Raw genomic sequence first — 20736 nt, 5'->3', positions numbered from 1 at the left:
AAAAGTACAGGCCCATCTTGTCAGGCTTGCATCTGCACTAGTATGTGACTAGGTAAATGGTACCCTAGCATTCACATTAAGTTTTGAATTTTGAAGGCTTTCTACTCATTTCAGTTTTTGTACTAAGAGGCAAAAGCAGCCTAAGTGGAAGGAGGAGAATCAAAGTTGTTCAGTCACAGCCTTGATGAGTTTAAATTGTTGGTGGAATTATAATACAGACTATGCCTTTTCTGATTCATTGTAAGATTATGCTCTTGAAAAATACGTATCTACTGTCCACTAAGATAAAATTTTTCCTGTTCTTGATAATGTGGATAGATAAAAAGGTAAACTGAAAGTATGAGAGAGAAAAGGAAGAATGAAGACCCACTAGCAATATACTACTATTTCTGTTGGGGTATTAAATTTTTGTCTAGTGCTGTGCCTATATTTTCTGAAGACACAGAAGATACACATGTATTTAGTAACAAGACAGTTCTAAGCAAGCTCTATTAAACGCTTTGAACATCTGATATTAATTTTGTCAGAACCAAGAAGTTTCTAAGTTCATGTGCCTCTGCATACTGCTGTAGTAGCCTGTATTAAGAGCTGCAAAACAACTTGATAGTGTCAGTTTTCATTTATTATTTTTTATTTTTACTGTTATGCAGCAGTCTGAGAGGACTCTTTTTTGTTCGGTTGTTTTTTTCCCCCAGTAGCTAGAAAGTAGGATTCCTTGCAGCCACTGAGTTATGCTTAAAAGGGCAGCAAATATTAATGTGGGTGGAACATAGATAATAACCTCTGTCAGATTGGCTCATAATAGTGAGAGAGTAAGGTGCAAGGATGTGGAAGGGAAATAATTTTAGATGGCTGTTCTTAGTTCTTGTATTTTACTACCTATACATACGTTCATTGGTTTTAACTGATACATCTCACCATTCCTCCTCTGATGCAGGATTAATTTCTAGGAGTACATGTAACTTCAGACCATATTTTGTGGGGCTGGAACACATATCAACTAAAGAGTGAAATGATAGTTAAATCTTATGTGCTTGGAAAGTTTCGCCTACACATTTGGCAGTCTTATGTACATTTTCACAAGTTGGAAAAATGCATATTTCTGACTACAGCTGTCCTGTATTCCACCAAAAAAAAGTTATTTTTTTTGCTCAGTTGGGGAGTATACTAACAAAACTGTAGACATAGTCAGTTAGAACCTTTTAATAGTGGACTTCTGAAGTATTCAGATTCACGTGCCAGTTGTTTTTCTTTAATTCTTTAAGTATTGCTTCATAGACTAAGTGAATTATTTCAGAGTTAGAAACTGCTTGATATTGTATAGGTATTAGATGATGGCCACAAGTGACAGAATAAAATTTGCCTGTGGCTAAGCTGTTTGTGAAATACTGATTACAGATGGTTTCTGTTGACAAAAGTATGTTGCCTTCTTTCTTTCTTTTCCTTCATTATTGCTTTATTTAGGCTCTGGAATGGATTCATGACAATGGAGAGTTTTATTTATCCACACATACTTCCACTGGCTCCAGTATTCAGCACACTCAAGAGCTGTTAAAAGAACATGAAGAATTTCAGATCACAGCAAAGGTAAAATAAAGAAATAAAACTATGTAAGATTTAAAAAAACCCAAACAACCCAAATTCCCACCTTCTCCATCCCGTGTTGTGCCTGCCCTGCACGCCACAAAAAAAAAAAAGCACACAAAAAAAATTCCAAGGATGTGTCCATCACGATTTGTTTACTTGTAGTGGCTTTCTCTCTGTATTTCTGCTGGGAACAGAATAAACCTAAAGATAACCAGAAGATAAGCACCTTTATGGGAGCTCCTTCAGCTGTATGTGCAGTTGATTTCTTATGACAGAATTGTAGTGAGATAGCTTAAAATCGTTTTTTAAAAAAAATACAAACCTTGCAGGGCCTTTAATTTTGCCTTTTGTATCCTCTTGTCTATGGATTACTGAATGCTCATTTAGGATTTAAAATACAGCAAGGCATATTGTTGTTCAGCTGTAATTTTATTAGAAGGTAGCAGAAGAATTAAAGCTTTAGTTGTTAGGTTACTGCTTTTATTCAAGTATTCTGTGATTCTGCTGTAACTTTTGGAGGCATGGCAGCATTATCTTACTTTACATCTCTGGAGGCCAACACCAGATGCAGATGTCACTTGAGAGGCTTAAAAGTTTTCACATGTGAAAGGCAGCCAATGTGTGGCTGAAGTACCTAAGCTTATGTGACCTTGTCTGTCTCTGTTTTGTTTTGTCACCTGTTCAAACTGTCACCTCTTCCTACATCTTGGCTCTCCAGTCTTCACAGAGAAATAATAGAGCCCAAGAAAGTAAGCAAGCATTCATTTGTCTGAAGGACTACATCAGAAGAGAAGAGACTTGGAGATGGGGTTGTTCATGGGGCATGTGGGAAAGGAGAAAAGAGAATCCAGAAAGAACAGAGATCACTTGCTTTTCAAATCCAGATTTTTCTTCCTTCTGAGTTCTGCTCCAGCCTTTGTTCTGCTGTGTCCCCTCCAGCATGCAGAGCGCCACTTCCCCCCTTTGTTTCCTTTGTCACTCGGTGAATGACGTGGGTGCCCCTTTTGAAAGGATGTTGTTAGTGCCACTCCCTTAGCATTTCACTACCTGTTGGGAGGATGTATTAGCCCTTGCTAATTCCATAGTGAAAAGAAATGCTCAGACGAGGGACCATTAGGAAGGAAAAAGAAAGAAGAAAGGACAAACACTGTTGATATTCCAACTGACATTAAAAAGTCAAGTTCTTATTGACTGTTTTGCTTAACTCCCGGTTACCAAGGGCCCTGACAGTACACTTTACTCTGACATGGTATCAGAGAGAGAGAGAGAGAGAGATGGAGGTATGAACTTATCTATTGTGGATGATGGATGTTTTACATTAAAGAAAGTGTATAGTCTCAGGCAGCTTGTTAATTGGGAAAAGCACTTAGTTACAGATTTGGTGGTGTCTACTTTTCTTAAAAAACTGTGTGACAAAATAATATAAAAAAGATCTAAAGAATATAGTCTCAATCCATTAAAGAGGAAAGCATACAATAAATTTATCTCCATCTCAACATTTCAGTGGTGTCTAAAGGAGGTAGATTCTTGAGGCAGATGGTCAGGTCCAATACCAGTGCTTCAGTGGTGATGAACAAATCCTCTTTGGCATCAAAACCCCTTTGTGTTTATGAGGAGAATACCTCATGAGCAGAATTTAATCTCTGGGTTAGATATTGGGCACACTTTTGAAAGAAAAATAAACAATGTGCTTCTAGTCATGTAATAATAAAACCCGAGGAAACCTATATTCATCTTGTGCTATTTTTGTTAAGAAAAAGGTGTCTGTTTAAAGGACTTGTGGGAAGAGGGAGGAGGAAGCTAGCTCCTTTGATGGCTTCTCCAACTGCACTTAGCAGGTTAAGTAAAATGACCCCCTTTGTAACAGGTAGAGCTAGTAACTGTTCAATATTTTCCTGTTTTTGTAGCAAACCAAAGAGAGGGTGAAGTTGTTGATACAGCTGGCTGATGGCTTTTGTGAAAAGGGGCACGCTCATGCAACAGAGATTAAAAAATGTGTCACAGCAGTGGATAAGAGGTACAGAGACTTTTCCCTGCGCATGGAGAAATACAGGACCTCTTTAGAGAAAGCTCTGGGTATTTCCTCCGATTCCAATAAATCGGTAAGAGAAATTTGAGTGTGATGACAGACAAACAAGCTTTGCGTGTATTTGATTTAGCTCTTGTTTTCTCCTGTCTCCTTCCTTAATCAATTCTTCCTTTCTTTAATAAAGAGCAAAAGCCTGCAGCTGGATATAATCCCAGCCAGTGTCCCTGGGTCAGAGGTGAAACTGCGTGATGCTGCTCATGAGCTTAATGAAGAAAAACGAAAGTCTGCCCGCAGGAAAGAGTAATAAATTTATTTATTTTTAATCAATGAGAATGCGTAAATCAATCCTGATAATGAAACAACTGTCATAGCTTGTCTGGCAGCTTAGAAATGGGATAAATGGTAAAAAGAGAGTGATATTACTTAATAGCTCCTATTGCCTTTTATTCACATGCTTGTTCTCACAGATAGTTCCAGCATGTCAGAATCTTAATCTTCCAAAACTATGTTAGACTGCTTTTAACATGCTTTGGTTCTTTTTAGAAATAATGTGAAATAAATGTGTAAGGGGGGGACAACAGTTAAATGACTGCAGCAAGTGAAAAGCATTTGAGGAAAAAATTCCATCTCCTTCCCTATTTCTTTTTGTGCTGGTTAGTAATGGTGGGATGTCACCTCTTCCATTTCCTTCTTCTGTTGTCTCTCTTCACATTTCAGTTCTCAGATTTTTCTTGCAGGAGTAGAAAAAGCAAAAGCTGATGAGGAGAATGATGTATTCTGGTTATTATGCATTCATAATGATCTAACAGACTGAGATTTGATTATTCTTTCTGTTGTCACCTAAGGTTCATTATGGCTGAGCTAATTCAGACAGAAAAGGCTTATGTAAGAGACCTCCGGGAATGCATGGATGTAAGTTTTCTTTTCTTCACTCATCGTTGAAGACAGGATTCAATCTGTTGCTTTCTGTTTCTTTCTGGTTTTAACAGTCGAGCATGATTGGTTTGCAGTCATAGGACCAAATTTAGTATCTTTTCTGCTATTAAGAAGAAATTTAGAATTACATCTGCTAACGGCCACTTCAGAATTCATCATGTATGTTTTGCTTTTGTCAGTACTGAGTTTCAGCATTTGCTCTTTTCCCAGTTCGTAAACATGTGGGGTTTTTTGTTCTAGGGAGGAGAGGGGGAAAAGGAGGGGTTTACTTCATTTGCTATGCTAGCAATAGAGAAGAGCTTGTGTTAATTCTTTTATCTGCACCACAATCACATGTTCTGCTACTAGCTGACTTTCTGAATAGAAATTCAGAGAGATTCCATGGAAAACTGCCCAGTAATTGTTACACTGAAGCAAGTAATGTTCAGTGTTAGCTGTTGCACAAAGCATGAACTTCTAGACTGCAGATGTGACCTTGATAAGGAATATCCTGAAGCATTAGAGGTTGTCAAGAACACTATTTTAAAAGATGAAGTCTCTGGGACTATGTTAAGTTGTCAGTTTTAGAACTTGGATTTTACTGTCAAAATCACAAGGTATATTTGACATAACAAGTAGTGTCACAGAGATAATGATGCTGCATGATGTTTTCCCGATTTCTCTCCAGGAATGCATGCTTAGAGATACTTGGGTGCTTTTGTTCAGAGTTTATCATGACTTTCATGCATCTTTTTTGTTCTGGGCAGACATATCTATGGGAAATGACAAGCGGAGTTGAGGAGATCCCACCTGGTATTGTAAACAAAGAACACATTATCTTTGGAAACATGCAGGAAATCTATGAGTTCCACAATAAGTGAGTGACTTATCTTCCATTTCCATGTTACTGCTAAATCCAAATGATGACCTGAGGGATTTCCTAGTGAAAATATTGTGCATATGAATAATGGATGCTTTTCCATACAAGATCTAAAGGATTTCTTCTCACATTGCTAAATTGTTTCAGTTGTTGCTTTTTGCAGCCAGGTAGGTGCACCATTAGAAACTGTCTTTTTCAGTCTTGGACTTCTTTCAGCTTTTAGGAAATTATTTGTATACATAAAAATTTTGCTGTAGGCTTCCAGTTATCCTAAGGAGATGGAAACCACTGAACACAATAGAATACAGGTATAGCTCAAGCATCAGTTTAAGACTTTGTTATTCCTTCAGAATCCTCATTCCTGATTTCCAGGTGTGACTGCTAGTGGGAAAGAGTAGGGCTCCCTCCTCTTCTTTGGCTCTTTGGACCTTCTGTGGAGACGCCCCACCATTGTTACATTTACTTGAGTGAAGAACATGAGGCTTGTCCACTACACTTCTTTTGAATGAAATGGTTCCTAGGCAGATGTGTATACAGAAGTCTTGTTCTGAATCTTCCGTTTTTGTTAATTCGTTAGCATTTGTATTGAGTGATGATTCTTTTAAGTAATAAAATATACCTAGCATATTCCAGAAACAGATTTTTACATTCCATTGTATGCTTTGGATTAACTTGAGCGTCCAAAAAGCAAGTCACTTCCATTTTCTCTTGATATGAAGGGTAAACTTTTCTTGAAACTGAAACAGAAGGAAACCTTCTTGATGGACAATAGCACATAAGAGTACACAAATTTAGTAACTGTTAACTGCATGTCTGCTTGATCAGTATCTGATCTTCACATCAGAATTTGTATTGAATTACATTTTGTATTAGTACTGTTAGTACACATTTTGATCCATTCCAGTTATCTTTATTTCTTTAATTCATGCTATTACTATGAATTACAGCAAGTTTTCTAACTGTCTTTATTCACAGACAATAGATCAGTATCAGCTGCTCTAATGAATGTTTCATGTGCCTTATACTGGTTTTTTCTTTTGTACCCATAGTATATTCCTCAAGGAGCTGGAAAAATATGAACAGTTACCAGAAGATGTTGGACACTGCTTCGTTACATGGGTAATGAGTCAGACTTATGTTTAGAAGTAACAAGGGAGATAGGAAGCATGAAGGGATGGGTCCTTGCTCTCAGGTCCCTTATAAATTTGTAGAATTTGTAGAAGCACCTCTTCCTTCAAATTTGAATAAAAATGTGTGCATCTTTAACTGGGAAAAAAAAAATTAAGGCACTCTTGTCAGATGACAATGCTTTGCTCCTCTTGAAGTTATGCAAGTTGCCTAAACCTGTGTTCAGGTTTCACAGAATCACACAGAATCACAGAATCCCAGGTTAGAAGGGACCTCAGGGATCATCTAGTCCAACCTTTCTAGGAAGAGCACAGTCTAGACAAGATGGCCCAGCACCCTGTCCAGACAACTCTTAAAGGTGACCAGTGTGGCTGAGTCAACCCCTTCCCTGGGGAGATTATTCCAATGGGTGACTGTCCTCACTGTGAAAAATTTCCCTCTGGTGTCCAATCGGAATCTCCCCAGGAGCAACTTGTGTCCATTCCCCCTTGTCCTCTCCATGGGACTCCTTGTAAAAAGGGAGTCTCCATCTTCTTTGCAGCTACCCCTTAAGTACTGGTACATGGTGATGAGATCCCCTCTGAGCCTCCTTTTCTCAAGGCTGAACAATCCCTGTTCTCCCAGCCTATCCTCATGTGGCAGGTTTGGTTCAGTATCTTTGTCTTACCTGTGAATAACCCTCTTTTGCATACATTGCTATTGTTTTCAGTCTTACTTGCCTGATGTATTTTCTTATGCTGCCAGTTCAAATGGGAAAATAATTCTGTATAATTTAATTTCTTCAGAGAGAATATATGCTCTCTGATAACTTTGTAAAAACTTCTTGAGACAGAAATTATGCTCTCTGATAACCTGTGTAAATTTCCATTTTGTTCTGCAGGCAGACAAATTCCAAATGTATGTTACTTACTGTAAAAATAAGCCAGATTCTACCCAGCTGATACTAGAACATGCAGGAGCATACTTTGATGTAAGTACTTTGTGTCCCTCTCTAAAAGTATGTCTTGGCAGTTTGAATCCTGTACTTGCAGTTGTGCTGAGTGCCTAATTTCTTTTTAAAAAATGAAAGTTTCCTGGTACTAATGCTGCAATTTAATGTCAGCTTAAGCAAATCAATTGTATATCTCATATGATTAACTTACATTGCTCAGTTGGTCTCATGAAGCTGTCAAATCAAATGTAAAAAGTCGCTGTCGCATACCAGAGCAGTTAAGAACTGGAAGCAGGTTCAGGCAGCAACAGCCAAGACATGAATCTTCAGCTCTCACAAGCTCATTCTGCAAATCTTAGCATTTTGATGTGCGTAGTTTGCATTGTATGTAGTAAAGAAGGAAATATTCGTTAAATTTGTTGGAGCACCTTTAAATTGTAATCAAAGGTAGTGGTAATTCAGTGGACTAGCACTATTCAGACCTGCTAAACCACCCACCTTGCTCATCAGTTCCTAGGTTACTTGTTCTACACGTAATATTCCACTTAAGAAAGGACCAAAAGGTAGCAGCTGTTTGAGGTGTCAGGGAACTGCACTAGCTGGGGAATTTTGGCCACACTGGAGGGCTTTGTGCATTTGCTGGGGTGCTTTGGTTGAACATGTATTTAGAGGTGATTCAATTACAGTGCTCTCCACCCCTTTTTGTTTCCTGCTCCACTGTGCAGAGTCACCAGCTGTGTAGTGACACCAGAAACTTTTCTAGAATTGTTTGTAGAACTAGAGGGAAGGATATAAAAAAACAACCAAACAAAAAAATCCCCTGAAGCACTTGGGCTTAATTTCAAAAGTCTGTCACTGAGGAGACGGGGATTCTAAACATTGTAAGGTAAAGCCTTTCTGTGGAACCTGTGTTAAGTTTCCAGCGCTTGAAGAACAGATAAGGTACAGGGAATCAGACAGGACAAAAAATATTCTAATAAAATTTAGTAAATACTATTTTAAAAAATAACAATGGCCTCTGATAAAACTATACTAGAAATATGTTCTTGCCACCACCTGCTTTGATCCCTCTGTCTTAACCAGTGTATCCAGAGGTATCCATCTCCTAATCCGCCTGAAGTGGATTAGAAGTGTGAAGACCAAATTCTGTGCACAGGTAACTTCAAGAGCTTCCATTGTCCACCACTGGGCCATGTGAAAATGTCATGTATATCCCATGTTGGGAATTTCTGATAACTATAATAATGTTTAGAAAACATACAGCTGTGGTACATAACTCGCTGTTTGGAATTGTGTGGTTAAAATATATCCGATACGGTGATAAATGGCAAGCTCTAGCCTTGAAGTTCAACCGTGATCAGTACTTGAAATCTAATTATTAGTATCTAGTTCTATTTGCCTTTTCCAACTTTGTGGAGGTCATTCTTTTTTGTCTGTAAGTGGCTGTCGTCTTTTGTGTTTGGTAACCTCTTTTCTTTAGTCGGAAAATGTTACTTTGTGCTCCCCCTTGTGGGGGAAAATGCTTTCTGTCACTATGAACGGTTAAACTAGCAGGTGATGCTGAGAAATCTCCACCTCAGCCTTCCTGTGATAGTCCTGGCTGTTCCCCAAAACACTGAAGTTTTTCTTGTCTCTCTTTCAAGTAACAAAAGAAATACTGATTTTAATTAATTTTAAAAAAAAGGCATTGCCACATGTTCGATATCTCTAATCGTTGCTATTTGCATTTAGGTTTTTTTAAATGCTTCACAGGTACCCCTGGAGGTAATAATCTTTTGTTTATACAAAGTCAGCAGGCAGATACACAACATAACCATTTGGTGTGGCTGGAACATATTGTCACCCTGTCTTTTTCTGTTTTTCCTTGCTAAAATAGAATTTGTAGTTAATGTATATTATTGCACAGATCTCAAAGCAGTCTGTATCTGTTGGTGCTCACAGTTCTCAAATGTTTGTGTTTTTCATCCAGGAGATACAACAACGACATGGACTGGCCAACTCTATCTCTTCTTACCTTATCAAACCTGTCCAAAGGATAACAAAATATCAGCTGCTTTTAAAGGTCAGTGTTATTTCAGAGGTCTTAATCTGATTCTGGTGTTCTTAAGAAGGCCAAGTTCTTGCTGAAATCAGGAGGGCTTTTTTTAGTCTGCACTCTGAGACTACAGCATCCTGGCCAGCCTCAAATATCGCTGTGATATTTTTTAGGAGACCACTGAAAATGAAAGAAGGCATAAGTAAGCAACCCTTTATCCAGATTCCTGTAAATCAAAAAAGATAACTCTCTACTAATGTTTCCTTAGAAAATATAATTTGTATTTCCAGAGTGAAAAAGTAATTCATGGCCATATAGACAGGCACATTTTTGTAATGGTCTCTGCAATAAATTTTGGCAAGCCATTAGCTATGTTTATGGTATTAAGTACTATAAAATGTATCTTTTTATACATTTTTATGTATATAAAAATATAATTTAAAATATGTAAATATATGTGTATATATACACACACACTGAGCACCTGTAGAGCTGTTGGACAAACAGTTCTTACTTGTAATGTTGCCTGGAAATGTCAAGCAAATAGTAGCTGTTAAAATAAACAGAACTTTTGGAAACCTGTAGTTAGAGCTTTCACTCAGTGGACAGATGTCTTGTTGACTGAGCAGCAATGTTCTTGAACCGTGCTAGGTCTCTCTGTTAGGTGGCCTTGCTTGTTCTGTAATAGCTGCCTACAAAAGCACTGTAACTGCTCTGTGTCTCCCCTTTCTACTTGAGAACCGCCATGGATGATTGGACGCAACTCCGTTCTGAGGGGACAGAGGGTCCAATATGCTGGACAGATCCTCCTCTTAGGGAAGTCTGCTGCCTTTCTGGGGCCTGGGTTAAGAACATTGCTAGGAAACTTCCTAGCCTGGTACAGCCCTCGGACTATTACCCATTACTGCTCTTCCGTGCGGAAGGTGATGAAGCTGCAACATGTAGCCCACGGGCAATCAAAAGAGACTTCAGGGCTTTGAGATGGCTAGTAAGGGACTCTGGAAACACAGGTTATTTTCACTTCTCTCCTTCCAGTTGCAGGCAGTGACACTGGAAGGAATAGATGCACCCAGTCTATTAACACATGGCTCTATGGCTGGTGTCAAGGCCACAATTTTGTGGGTTTTTTTTTGTTTGTTTTTGTTTTTTTGACAATGGGATGGCCTGCACAATACCAGGCTTGCTGGTGTCTGATGGGATTCACCTTTCTCAAAGGGGAAATTGGGTCTTTGTTCATGAGTTTGCAGGGCTCATTGACAGAGCTTTAATCTAGACTTGAAGCGGGAGGAGGTTAATATCAGGCTTGCCCGAGACAAGCTGAGGGATGACACGTCGAGGTTAGAGGGACGGGGTGCCAGCAAGGGCACTCAGCCTGTGTGTCTGAAATGCACTGGGTTCAGTGGAACACAGCGGAAGTTGTACGGAAATGTGCTAGGGGCTACTGAGGTAATAGGAGCCAAGAGGGGAACACCAGTGAAACACCACAAAGGAATTAAGGGGTGATCCGCTAAGAAGGTGACATGGACTACAGCCCAGCTGAAGTGCCTCTACTCAAATGCATGCAGCATGGGCAATAAACAGGAGGAGCTGGATGCCATTGTACAGCAGGACAACCTCCCATCACGGAAGCATGGTGGGATGAGTTGCACAACTGCAGTGCTGCAACGGATGGCTATAAACTCTTCAGGAGGGATAGGCAAGGCAGGAGAAGCAGTGGGATAGCTGTGTATGTTAGGGAGTGTTTGAATTATCTAGAACTTAATGATGGTGATGAAAGGGTTGAGTGTTTATGGGTAAGAATCAGGGGGAAGACCAACAAGGCAGATATCATGGTGGGAGTCTGTTACAGACCACCCAACTAGGATGAAGAGGCAGATGAATTATTCTACAAGCGGCTGGGAGAAGCCTCACAATCGCTAGCCCTTGTCCTCATGGTGGACTTCAGTCTACCAGGTGTCGTCTGGAAATACAATGCAGTGGAGAGGAAACAGTCTAGGAGGTTCCTGGAGTGTGTGGAAGATAACTTCCTGGCACAGCTGGTGAGTGAGCCAACTAGGGAAGGTGCACTGCTGGACCTGTTGTTCATGAACAGAGAAGGACTTGTGGGTGATGTGGTAGTTGGAGGCCACCTTGGGCATAGTGATCATGAAATGATAGTGGTTTTGATTATTGGAGAAGTAAGAAGGACTTTAGTAAAGCCTTTGATGCCATTTCCTACAGCATTGTCCTGGAGAAACTGGCTGCTCCTGGCTTGGACAAGTATAATCTGCGCTGGGTGAAAAACTGGCTGGGTGGCTGGGCCCAAAGAGTTGTAGTAAATGGAGTTAATTCCAATTGGTGGCCAGTCACGAGCCGGGTTCCCCAGGGCTCAGTGCTGGGGCCAGTTCTGTTTAGTATCTTCATCAATGATCTGGATGAGGGGAACGACTGCGCACCCCCAGTAAGTTTGCAGATGACACCAAGTTGGGCAGGAGTCTTGGTCTGCTTGAGGGAAGGAAGGCTCTACAGAGGGATCTAGACAGGGTGAATCGATGTGCCAAGAACAACTGTATGGGGTTCAACAAGGCTCTGTGTCAGGTCCTGCACTTGGGTCACAACAACCCCATGCAAGGCTGCAGGCTTGGGGAGGAGTGGCTGGAGAGCTGCCTGGAGGAAAAGGACCTGGGGGTGTTGGTTGAGAGCCAGCTGAACATGAGCCAGCAGTGTGCCCAGGTGGCCAAGAAGGCCAGCAGCATCCTGGCTTGTATCGGGAATAGTGTGGCCAGCAGGAGCAGGGAAGCGATCGTGCCCCTGTACTTGGCACTGGTGAGGCTGCACCTCCAATACTGTCTTCAGTTTTGGGCCCCTTACTACAGGAAAGACATTGAGCTGCTGGAGCGTGTCCAGAGAAGAGCAATGAAGCTGGTGAAGGGTCTAGAGCAAAAACTTATGAGGAGCAGCTGAGGGAACTGGGGTCATTTAGTCTGGAGAAAAGGGGGTTCAGAGGAAACGTTCTCTCTCCCCACAACTACCTGAAAGGAGGTTGGAGGGAGGTGGGTGTTGGTGTCTTCCCCCACATAAGACAAGAGGAAATGGCCTCAAGCTGTACCAGGGGATGTTTAGTCTGGTTATTAAGAAAAATTTCTTCACTGAAAGGGACTGTCAGGGATTAGAACAGCCCGCCCAGGGTTGAGTCACCATCTCTGGAGGTATTCAAAAGGCGTTTGGTTGTGGTGCTCATGGACATGGTTTAGTGGTGGACTTGGCAGTGCTTGGTTTGCAGTTGGACTCAATGATCTCAAAGGTCTTTTCCAACCTATATGATTCTGTGTATATCTGTGATTTTTAAAAATTCTGAAAAACATTGCAGGCTATTTCAGGTCAAGTTGGATGGCAATAAGTCTGTCATTTTTAACTGAAATATATTGTCTGTTCTCCCCTTGTGAAAAGGTGAATTTGGTTAAGTTACAACTTACAGAAATACGTTAGGCTGTGCTGTTTCAGAAATTTTGGGGTATTTATTACAACAATTATTTTTTAAAATCTAAATATGCCTTAACCAATACATTATTGAAGTGATGGGATAGATCAGTTTTGCCAGTTTTGCAGAGCCAGATGGCTTTGCTGCATAGGAAAATGGATTTATGTGGTGGTTGCTGGGTTTTCTTCCCCCCGTGCCATAAGAAAAGAGACGTAAAACATGTAAAGATGGAGAGCCCAAAACTTGAATGATAGCTGAAACATTTTACCGTTTAGAAGTTCTGCTTATTTTTCCAAATGGTATTGAAACTGCTGCTCATCTGTGCCTCCTGGGGGATATTTAGTTACACTCTTCTGTGTAGTTGTCATGCGGAAGTTAAGTGTGATGATGTAGTGTTTTTCTGTGATGGTGGTATTGGCAGTTAAATGAAAATAGTGTAATGATGATAATAGTAGGAATCACCTGGCTTTCTTTTTAAAAGGGAAAAAGGAATTTAACCTGAGGGAATTAATTAAGTGGGCCTTTTGAATAATAAAAGGAATATAATATGCCATTTTAGTTATGTAAGCTACATTTTATCTTGATACTGTTCAAATGCTCAAAGGATGTGAGGAAATTTGAATATCAGCTCAGGTGTTGTTATGTTAATATCTGTGGGATGTTGAAAGGCTGATACAGTTCCTTGCCCAAAGTTCCACAACAACATTTCAGCATATTCTTTTCTCTAACTTCTGTCCCTTAGTTAATGCTTGTTTGTATTCAAAAGTTTTGTCTGTAAGATGCTTTTACCTGTGTGAACACAGAATAGAGTAATTGAATTACTTGAAGTTGAATACTTGAAACAATGTAAATCCTCTTTCCAGCAGCAGTACAGAGCAGGTCTTTGGTGCAGTGGAGCAAAGACGGACGTGGGGGTGGGAGGGTAGTCCTTTTTTGCTGCCCTGCTTTCCACCGTCTTCATGACTCGTCAGCTGCATTGTTCTGGGCAATGATGGAGAACTGCATCCGACAGCCATGTCTGTGCTTATCAGAAAAAAATGTTGTCCTTAATGTAATTTAAAGATTTCTTATTAAGCACATGACCTTGTTTAAATTAGAGGTGGTTAACTGAAAGCTTAGGCTGCTTCTTGAAGAACAGATAATGATAAATACAAAATACGCTGTCATATCATTGGCAGAGTAAGAAGTTTAAAAACTTTTACATGCCAAAGATGATTCTTTACTTGTTAGAAGTAGCATTCGGTTGTCTGTCATACTAGTGTAGAAGCACATGATAGAGAGTGCTCATGTTTGCTCATCTTTTGCAGGAGCTGCTGACGTGCTGTGAAGAAGGTAAAGGTGAGATTAAGGATGGCCTGGAGGTGATGCTTAGTGTGCCAAAGCGAGCCAATGATGCCATGCACCTCAGCATGCTTGAAGGTAGGATTCAAACTGGCTTTCAAATTCAGTCATGTGCTGTAGATTTACTTTTTATATTACTATATATTGAGAAGATCTGAAGAATATGAGCATTTTCTTATCTTTGGGATTGTATTATATATGCTTTTTATTTGGAGGTATTTGAAATGCAAACTTATTTAGGAAAACGAATCATGACCGACAACTGGTATAGTTTTTCAAATTTTTAAAATGTTCTTTCATCCTGATCTGTAGCTCTGCCACTGCAGACCTGAAAAATATGTAGGCTAACAAGGTTTTCCACTACTCACCTAAAATGTAATAGGTGAACAGTCAGATACAATAGCTTCGGCTACTTTTTCCAGCAAGTATCCTTGGCTTCCTTATAGGAGGACCGCAAGTGTATTAGAGGTGATTTTGCTGCTTTATGTATAAAATAATTGTCTCCAAGAAGTGTGTTGTTTTCACATCTGCTTTGCTGCCTGTTCCATAACAGACTTCTGGTTGAAATGAAATGTCTCTTCTGGCAGTAAAATCTCAGCATAAGCCAATTTAGCCTGAGACTTAGCCAGAATAGCATAATCATGTTCATGGCAGACAGTGATGGTTGGATGTAATTGCTTCTGTGTGCTTAGAATAACTTTATGCCAAAATCTATTTTGTAATGGCATATTATCATGTATGATGGTGCCATCATACATTTAGAAATAAAGGTATTTTTCTTTGGCATTTAAATTTTTTGAGATAAAAGCAGAGCTGCCTTACCTTGCAGCTGCTGAATAAAGACTTACAGGTGCTTTTAGTCAATATTCCTTTTCCTCCTCTCTGTTTTCCAGTAGTAAAATGGAGCTTGTCATGGAATTTCCAGTACTATGCAAGTTACTATAAAACTCATCTTGGTTTGACATGTGCTCCTCGATCACGTGAATGCTCAATATCACCTGTCTTCCCTGATTTTAAACAATAGCAATGTTGGTCAGTTTGCAGGATAATTCCAAATGCTTTGTTTGGGTGACAGTGTTGTTATAAATGCTGTGCAGCATTGGTAATAATCTTTTAACACTGGGGATAAGACTCTGGAGAATATCCTCATCTTTTACATAAGTTGGTTTTATAACAAATCGCGTGTATTTTTGAGTCATCCCATGTTAGACAAATGCAGTGAGCACATTTCCTCTTTGTGTCTCTGGAGGATTTTGAATGAACATCCTGATGTAGCTTGCCTCTGATGCTCCTCCATAATGTTGCCTTGTTTAGAACAGCGAGAACTGTTGTTTTCTTGAGAAGGATGGTGGTCTTCCGTTCAGAGAATATTGGCAAGCATTATGTATTTAAAATACAGTTTAATAACACTCAGAAGAGTATGGTAGACTAATTTCTGTTACCCTGCAGCTCTAAAGCTGTATATTAAACTGGGAGGGCACTGTACCGCTACAATGGAAGTAAAATTGTTGATATTCTTAATCTTCATCTTTACGTCTAAAGACAAGTAATTCAGTTGCTATTTCTTTATTGTGGATCAATGTTGGAGTGACTCAATGGCAGGCTGATAACATGGTAACAGCTCCAAGCTGCCATCTTTTTTCATTCCTTCTTGGAACATGTTTGCATGCTCATTGCATACATGGTAGAAAAGGTGCCGTTTGGGAGCTTGCCAATGTCAGAACAACCTGATGTGCTCTCTGTGTCCTTGCAAGTTGTTCACTTTCTACAAGGGCAGAAAGCTTATAAGCGAAATAACCTCACAGAAGAGGTTACCAGAAGCTGACATAGAAAGATCTGTCATTTGTTGGTGAAATATTGCCAGAAGAGTTGATAAACTTCTTAACAGTTGGATCTCTAAATTCAGACTTAGGGTTGAGCTACAGTTATGTTTAGAATATTGAAATGTTGAAATCAAGTCCTGTTTTTAGTATTGGTTTCTTGGAATCCTGTCTTTCACGAGCTGTATTGGGGGTGGGGAAACAAAAAAAAACCACCAAACTAAACAAAAAACAACCAGATCACTTAATAAACAAAAGCTCTGCTTTTAGTTTTCTCATAGTATCAACTTTTTATGGTGAACCTTTCCTCTCCTTGGGTTTTTAGGCTTTGATGAAAATATAGAATCTCAGGGAGAGCTCATCCTTCAAGAATCCTTCCAAGTGTGGGACCCCAAAACTCTAATTCGAAAGGGAAGAGAGAGGCACCTTTTCCTTTTTGAGATGTCCTTGGTTTTCAGTAAAGAAGTAAAGGACTCCAGTGGAAGGAGCAAGTACATTTACAAGAGTAAACTGTTCGTAAGTATGGGAGAACAAGTGATCGTATTTAGAGAACTGTCTAGATTAGACTGTGACTAAGCTCAGATGATTTAAATGTCTCTGAAGAACTTGAACAACTATTGTAGTACACTGAGAGAACAGCTTTGGAATGTGTAGACTGAATCTTATAAGTTTTGAGGAGAAAGAGTAGGCTGAAAGCAAATACTGAAGGCTATGTGTCAATTTTGGTGTGTCAGGACAAAGGAAAATCAAGACTGGGCTGGTCTGATTTTGTGTTAATTGCGTGATTCCTTGTTCTTTAAGGCTCGTTTGTATATAAAGCAGAAGGATGGAAGGAATTGACAAGCTGCTTTCATCTTGCTTGTTTACTCTTGCTGTTGTAGTAATATCAATGTTAAGGATCCATTTTGGTGGATATTCTACACATACTGATCTGGAAAGGCAACAACTCCTTGTTATGGACAAGTTCATTCCAGAATGTCTACTGAGACTAGTAGCCTTGCAATAATACTTCGTAAATAAAATGTTAGCTCTCATGGTCTACTGAAAGAATCTAAAGATGAGAATGTTTCTCTCTCCACTTTAAAAAAAAAATCTGCTTTTGCTTTCCTCATTTGTAGCATGTATGCTTTACAAAATGTGACCCTGGAATTCTGTCTTTCCCTTCCTGTATCATTGGATGACTTGGGCAAGAGCAGTATTCACGCCCTGTAAATTTAGGTAGCCAAGTGAGAAGATAGTCTCTTATGGTTTGCTCTGCATCTGTTGGAGGCAAGAATAACTTTTCTGCTAGACAGTTTAGAACAAGAACTTGAAATTACTCCTCAGAATCATGTTCTAAAAGACATTATTCTTCTACTGATCCTGTTGAGATATATGGCTAAGTCTAGATGATAAAAATACTGAGCCTTTTCTCCCTACTTCATCTCCTTTTCCTTCGTTCTTTCCCCCTTCCCACTTCTGTGTCCAAACTGGTAAAGCAGGTTGGTTCAACAAACCCCTTTTTTTCCCTATCTTACTTCGCATATTCTGTCACTTAATTTCCAACACTTGCTCTTCTTCCTGATATAAGGTAGGTAGCAGGTAATACAGCTGCAGCTGCTTTGTTGATTGCACCTTTTTTTGGTGCTCTCAAGACCTTGAAATACAAAAAATTTCTGGTATACTGGAGGGTAATATCAGCTGCCAAGGCATTACATGGGAGGGGAGACACAGCTGAAAAATGGGTCCCATAAGCTTGTCATTTCACTTCCTCTGGCAAGAATTTAGCAATAGCCTTGGGTCTTAGAGAAGTTGCTGGAAACCTTGAAGACTCTCATTGTGCCTCATTTTTAAAATGTATGCATATCTTTTTGCCTTCATATTCTATTTGGCAAAATATCCTGTAGTGCAGCTTACTATTACAGCAATTCTTATAGTCTGATCTTTAGAAAAAGCATTCATACGGATGTTGAAAGCATGTGTGTTGATTTGAGCCAAAGGTCTTTTTAGCACGCTATCGTGTCTCCTGCCTCTGGAAGGTGGTGTTACAGAAGTTGAGGTCCTTCTCTTTACTTCGGGTGTGATGACCATCGTGGTTTTTCCAGCATAGGATACTCAGTGGCATGACTTGTATTAGTGGAAGAATGTGTTAATGAACTCCTTTGACAAGGGATAAAGTGTCCAAAAGCAAATGCCTAAGGAGGGCTATGGGAACAAGGCAAGCGTTACTTTGCCAGAACACTCTCCCAGTCACCAGTAACGGGAAGTTCAGGAGCTTCCTCACCTGAATGTGGTTTATGTGCATTCAATAACCCACAATGGATTTCTCATCCCTGAGCTTGTCCTTGGACCTCATGCAGACTTTTAACATTTACAGCGTCCTTTGGCACAGTTATATTGCTCAACTACATATTGGGCCTAGGCCAACCTCCGTGCGTTGGGTTTTGAACCTGACTCCCTCCCACTAATTTCACTTGATGCCTGCCAGTATTGAAAGGGACAGCGAACAATGTATGTCGGCTTTGCCACTCCTTACTCAACAGACATCTACTGCATTGGCCTTCAGTTGTCCCTCATAAAATTAATAATATCCACAAGCGTACCAAGGCTTGTAAATTTACTAGCCTCTTAAAAATAAACAATGTTAAAAACTGTACTGTCTTGCCTATTCAGACTTTATATTGGGCAGTGCAGTGGGGTATATTTTCTTTGAGTTACATAATGTAATATTGGATTAATCATTTAACAAGCTTTTTGACACACATAGTTAAAAAGCTTGGTTGGTGAGTCAAGTTTAAAACACATCACAGACTTTTAAGTATTTCAGTGGAGAAGAGTCCACTTTACCAAAAAGAGATTACAAAGCTGAAAGGGTGGATGTGTGGGGACTGAGTTTTTCTTGGTGGGTGGGGGGGAGTGAAACCAAACAACAAAACAAGTTGGCATCTAAGTGAGACAAGAAAAAAAAATTACCTTTGCTCAGGTACCGTGTATCCAACATCTCTTGTAATGAGCTGTGTATATGCTAGTGATGATGTGTATGAGGAGGAAAATATAGCTTCTAATAATGTAAGAATGCTTAGCAGCTGTCTTTTGGAATGAGGGTTCCTGTACTTTGACCTATATTTCTTAGTTGATTTTTTTTTTTTGGAGCACAGCCTATATGGATTGTTTAACTGGAAGCCAATTCACATGATTGAGGTGTTGTTCCAATTGGAAAATGAAAACATTTTGGATTATAATTAGCTGTTAAGGTCTGACATTAGAACATGCCCAAAAACTGATTGTTAATGTAGTTGTCCCACAAAATTCTCCAGGGAAAATGCATTTCTGAATTATTTCATCTGTTTCATAGGGAAGGAAACACGCTAGGAAAGGCTCCTTTGGCAGAAAAGAGATCAAGTTTTAGAAGATACCCAGACAATTCTTAAGCAGATCTTATCCAAGAGAAAACATAAAAATCAATAAGTAATGAGTGTTCCCTGATGGAAATCAACAAGGAGAGATGCCAACACTTATTTTTCACCAAGCACCTTTTTTAGTGTTATTAGGCTTTTATTGTCAAGTCAAAAATGTAAAATAAGGAATTTGGCTTTTCAGATTATAAATGCTATTGTTTGTTGTTAACCTTACAGGAAAAAGTATTAACTTGTAGTTCTTCCCTTTTTTTGAAGAAACCCCTCCGCTGCCACCAGAATAAAGGATTCTCTCTAGCATATGAGTTAGAGTTAAGCTTCAAAAAATATCTTTAAATAGCAGAGCTCAATTATTTAGAATATCAGCATTCCTTTGTGGCTTCTGAGAAAAAATCATTGTGTCATCCTAACAAATTTTTCTTGATTCCAGACTTCTGAACTGGGTGTCACAGAACATGTAGAAGGAGATCCCTGCAAGTTTGCTCTATGGGTTGGAAGGACACCAACTTCAGACAACAAAATTGTTCTCAAGGTAATTTTAGCAGATGTGCTTGTACAGTCTATACTAAGTGTTGTAGTTGTTCATGCTTGTTGGAAAGGCAACAAGTGATGACTTTTCCTGCTTTGAGAGGGACAGCTGCTGGCAGATGAGTTTCCTTTGTGTGTAAAGAACTCGCATAACTTGACAGCACAGGGGAATCTGCGTGGTCTGCTGAAGGATTAAACAACCTTTCTTTCACAAATCATAGTAGTAAGAGTTTTGATCCCATGGACTTGAAGCTTGAAGACATCAGCCACTAGCTGACAGAGCAACGATGTGTCACAGACAAATCATGGCATAGAGTCATACAATAGTTTGGGTTGGAAGCGACCTTAAAGGTCGTCTACTCCAAATACCAGTGTTCAAGGTGTTACTACTGGTGTTATTTAAGTAAGTAAATCCACCCTGTCTCGTATGAGACGCATACAGGGCTTTAGCCTTCAAGTTATGGAAGAGGAATCTGAATCTAAAACAAAATGTTTTTTAAATTAATAATGTTGAGAAGTGTAAAGTAGTGTTGGTGATTCAAAATAAAGACAACTAGCTTGAAGTTCCCTTTCTCTGTTCAAGTTTTCAAAAATTATTCACGAAGTCATTCTTCACGCCTTCCTCTTTGTGTTTATTAGTTGACTGTATTTGTGGATCTTCTCAACTATAATAGTCCATTGTGGGGG

The 20736-nt window shown here is 39.5% G+C and overlaps 1 protein-coding gene across 2 annotated transcripts in view; it reads left to right on the top strand.

Moving 5' to 3' along the window:
• TRIO (trio Rho guanine nucleotide exchange factor) overlaps nucleotides 1-20736 on the top strand; it is a 257022-nt gene that overhangs the window by 157385 nt on the left and 78901 nt on the right. For both annotated transcript variants that reach the window (XM_075084262.1, XM_075084261.1), the window contains exons 21-31: nucleotides 1465-1587; nucleotides 3495-3689; nucleotides 3801-3916; nucleotides 4462-4528; nucleotides 5299-5408; nucleotides 6461-6530; nucleotides 7420-7509; nucleotides 9440-9532; nucleotides 14273-14384; nucleotides 16452-16642; nucleotides 19952-20053. In XM_075084262.1, the coding sequence (XP_074940363.1) occupies nucleotides 1465-1587; nucleotides 3495-3689; nucleotides 3801-3916; nucleotides 4462-4528; nucleotides 5299-5408; nucleotides 6461-6530; nucleotides 7420-7509; nucleotides 9440-9532; nucleotides 14273-14384; nucleotides 16452-16642; nucleotides 19952-20053 (1269 nt within the window). The remainder of the gene's footprint in view (nucleotides 1-1464; nucleotides 1588-3494; nucleotides 3690-3800; nucleotides 3917-4461; nucleotides 4529-5298; nucleotides 5409-6460; nucleotides 6531-7419; nucleotides 7510-9439; nucleotides 9533-14272; nucleotides 14385-16451; nucleotides 16643-19951; nucleotides 20054-20736) is intronic.

Source organism: Phalacrocorax aristotelis, chromosome 2, assembly GCF_949628215.1.
Source record: "Phalacrocorax aristotelis chromosome 2, bGulAri2.1, whole genome shotgun sequence".
NCBI lineage: Eukaryota > Metazoa > Chordata > Aves > Suliformes > Phalacrocoracidae > Phalacrocorax > Phalacrocorax aristotelis.
Note: the sequence above shows the minus strand (reverse complement) of the source record. Positions and strands in the feature narration are given on the sequence as shown.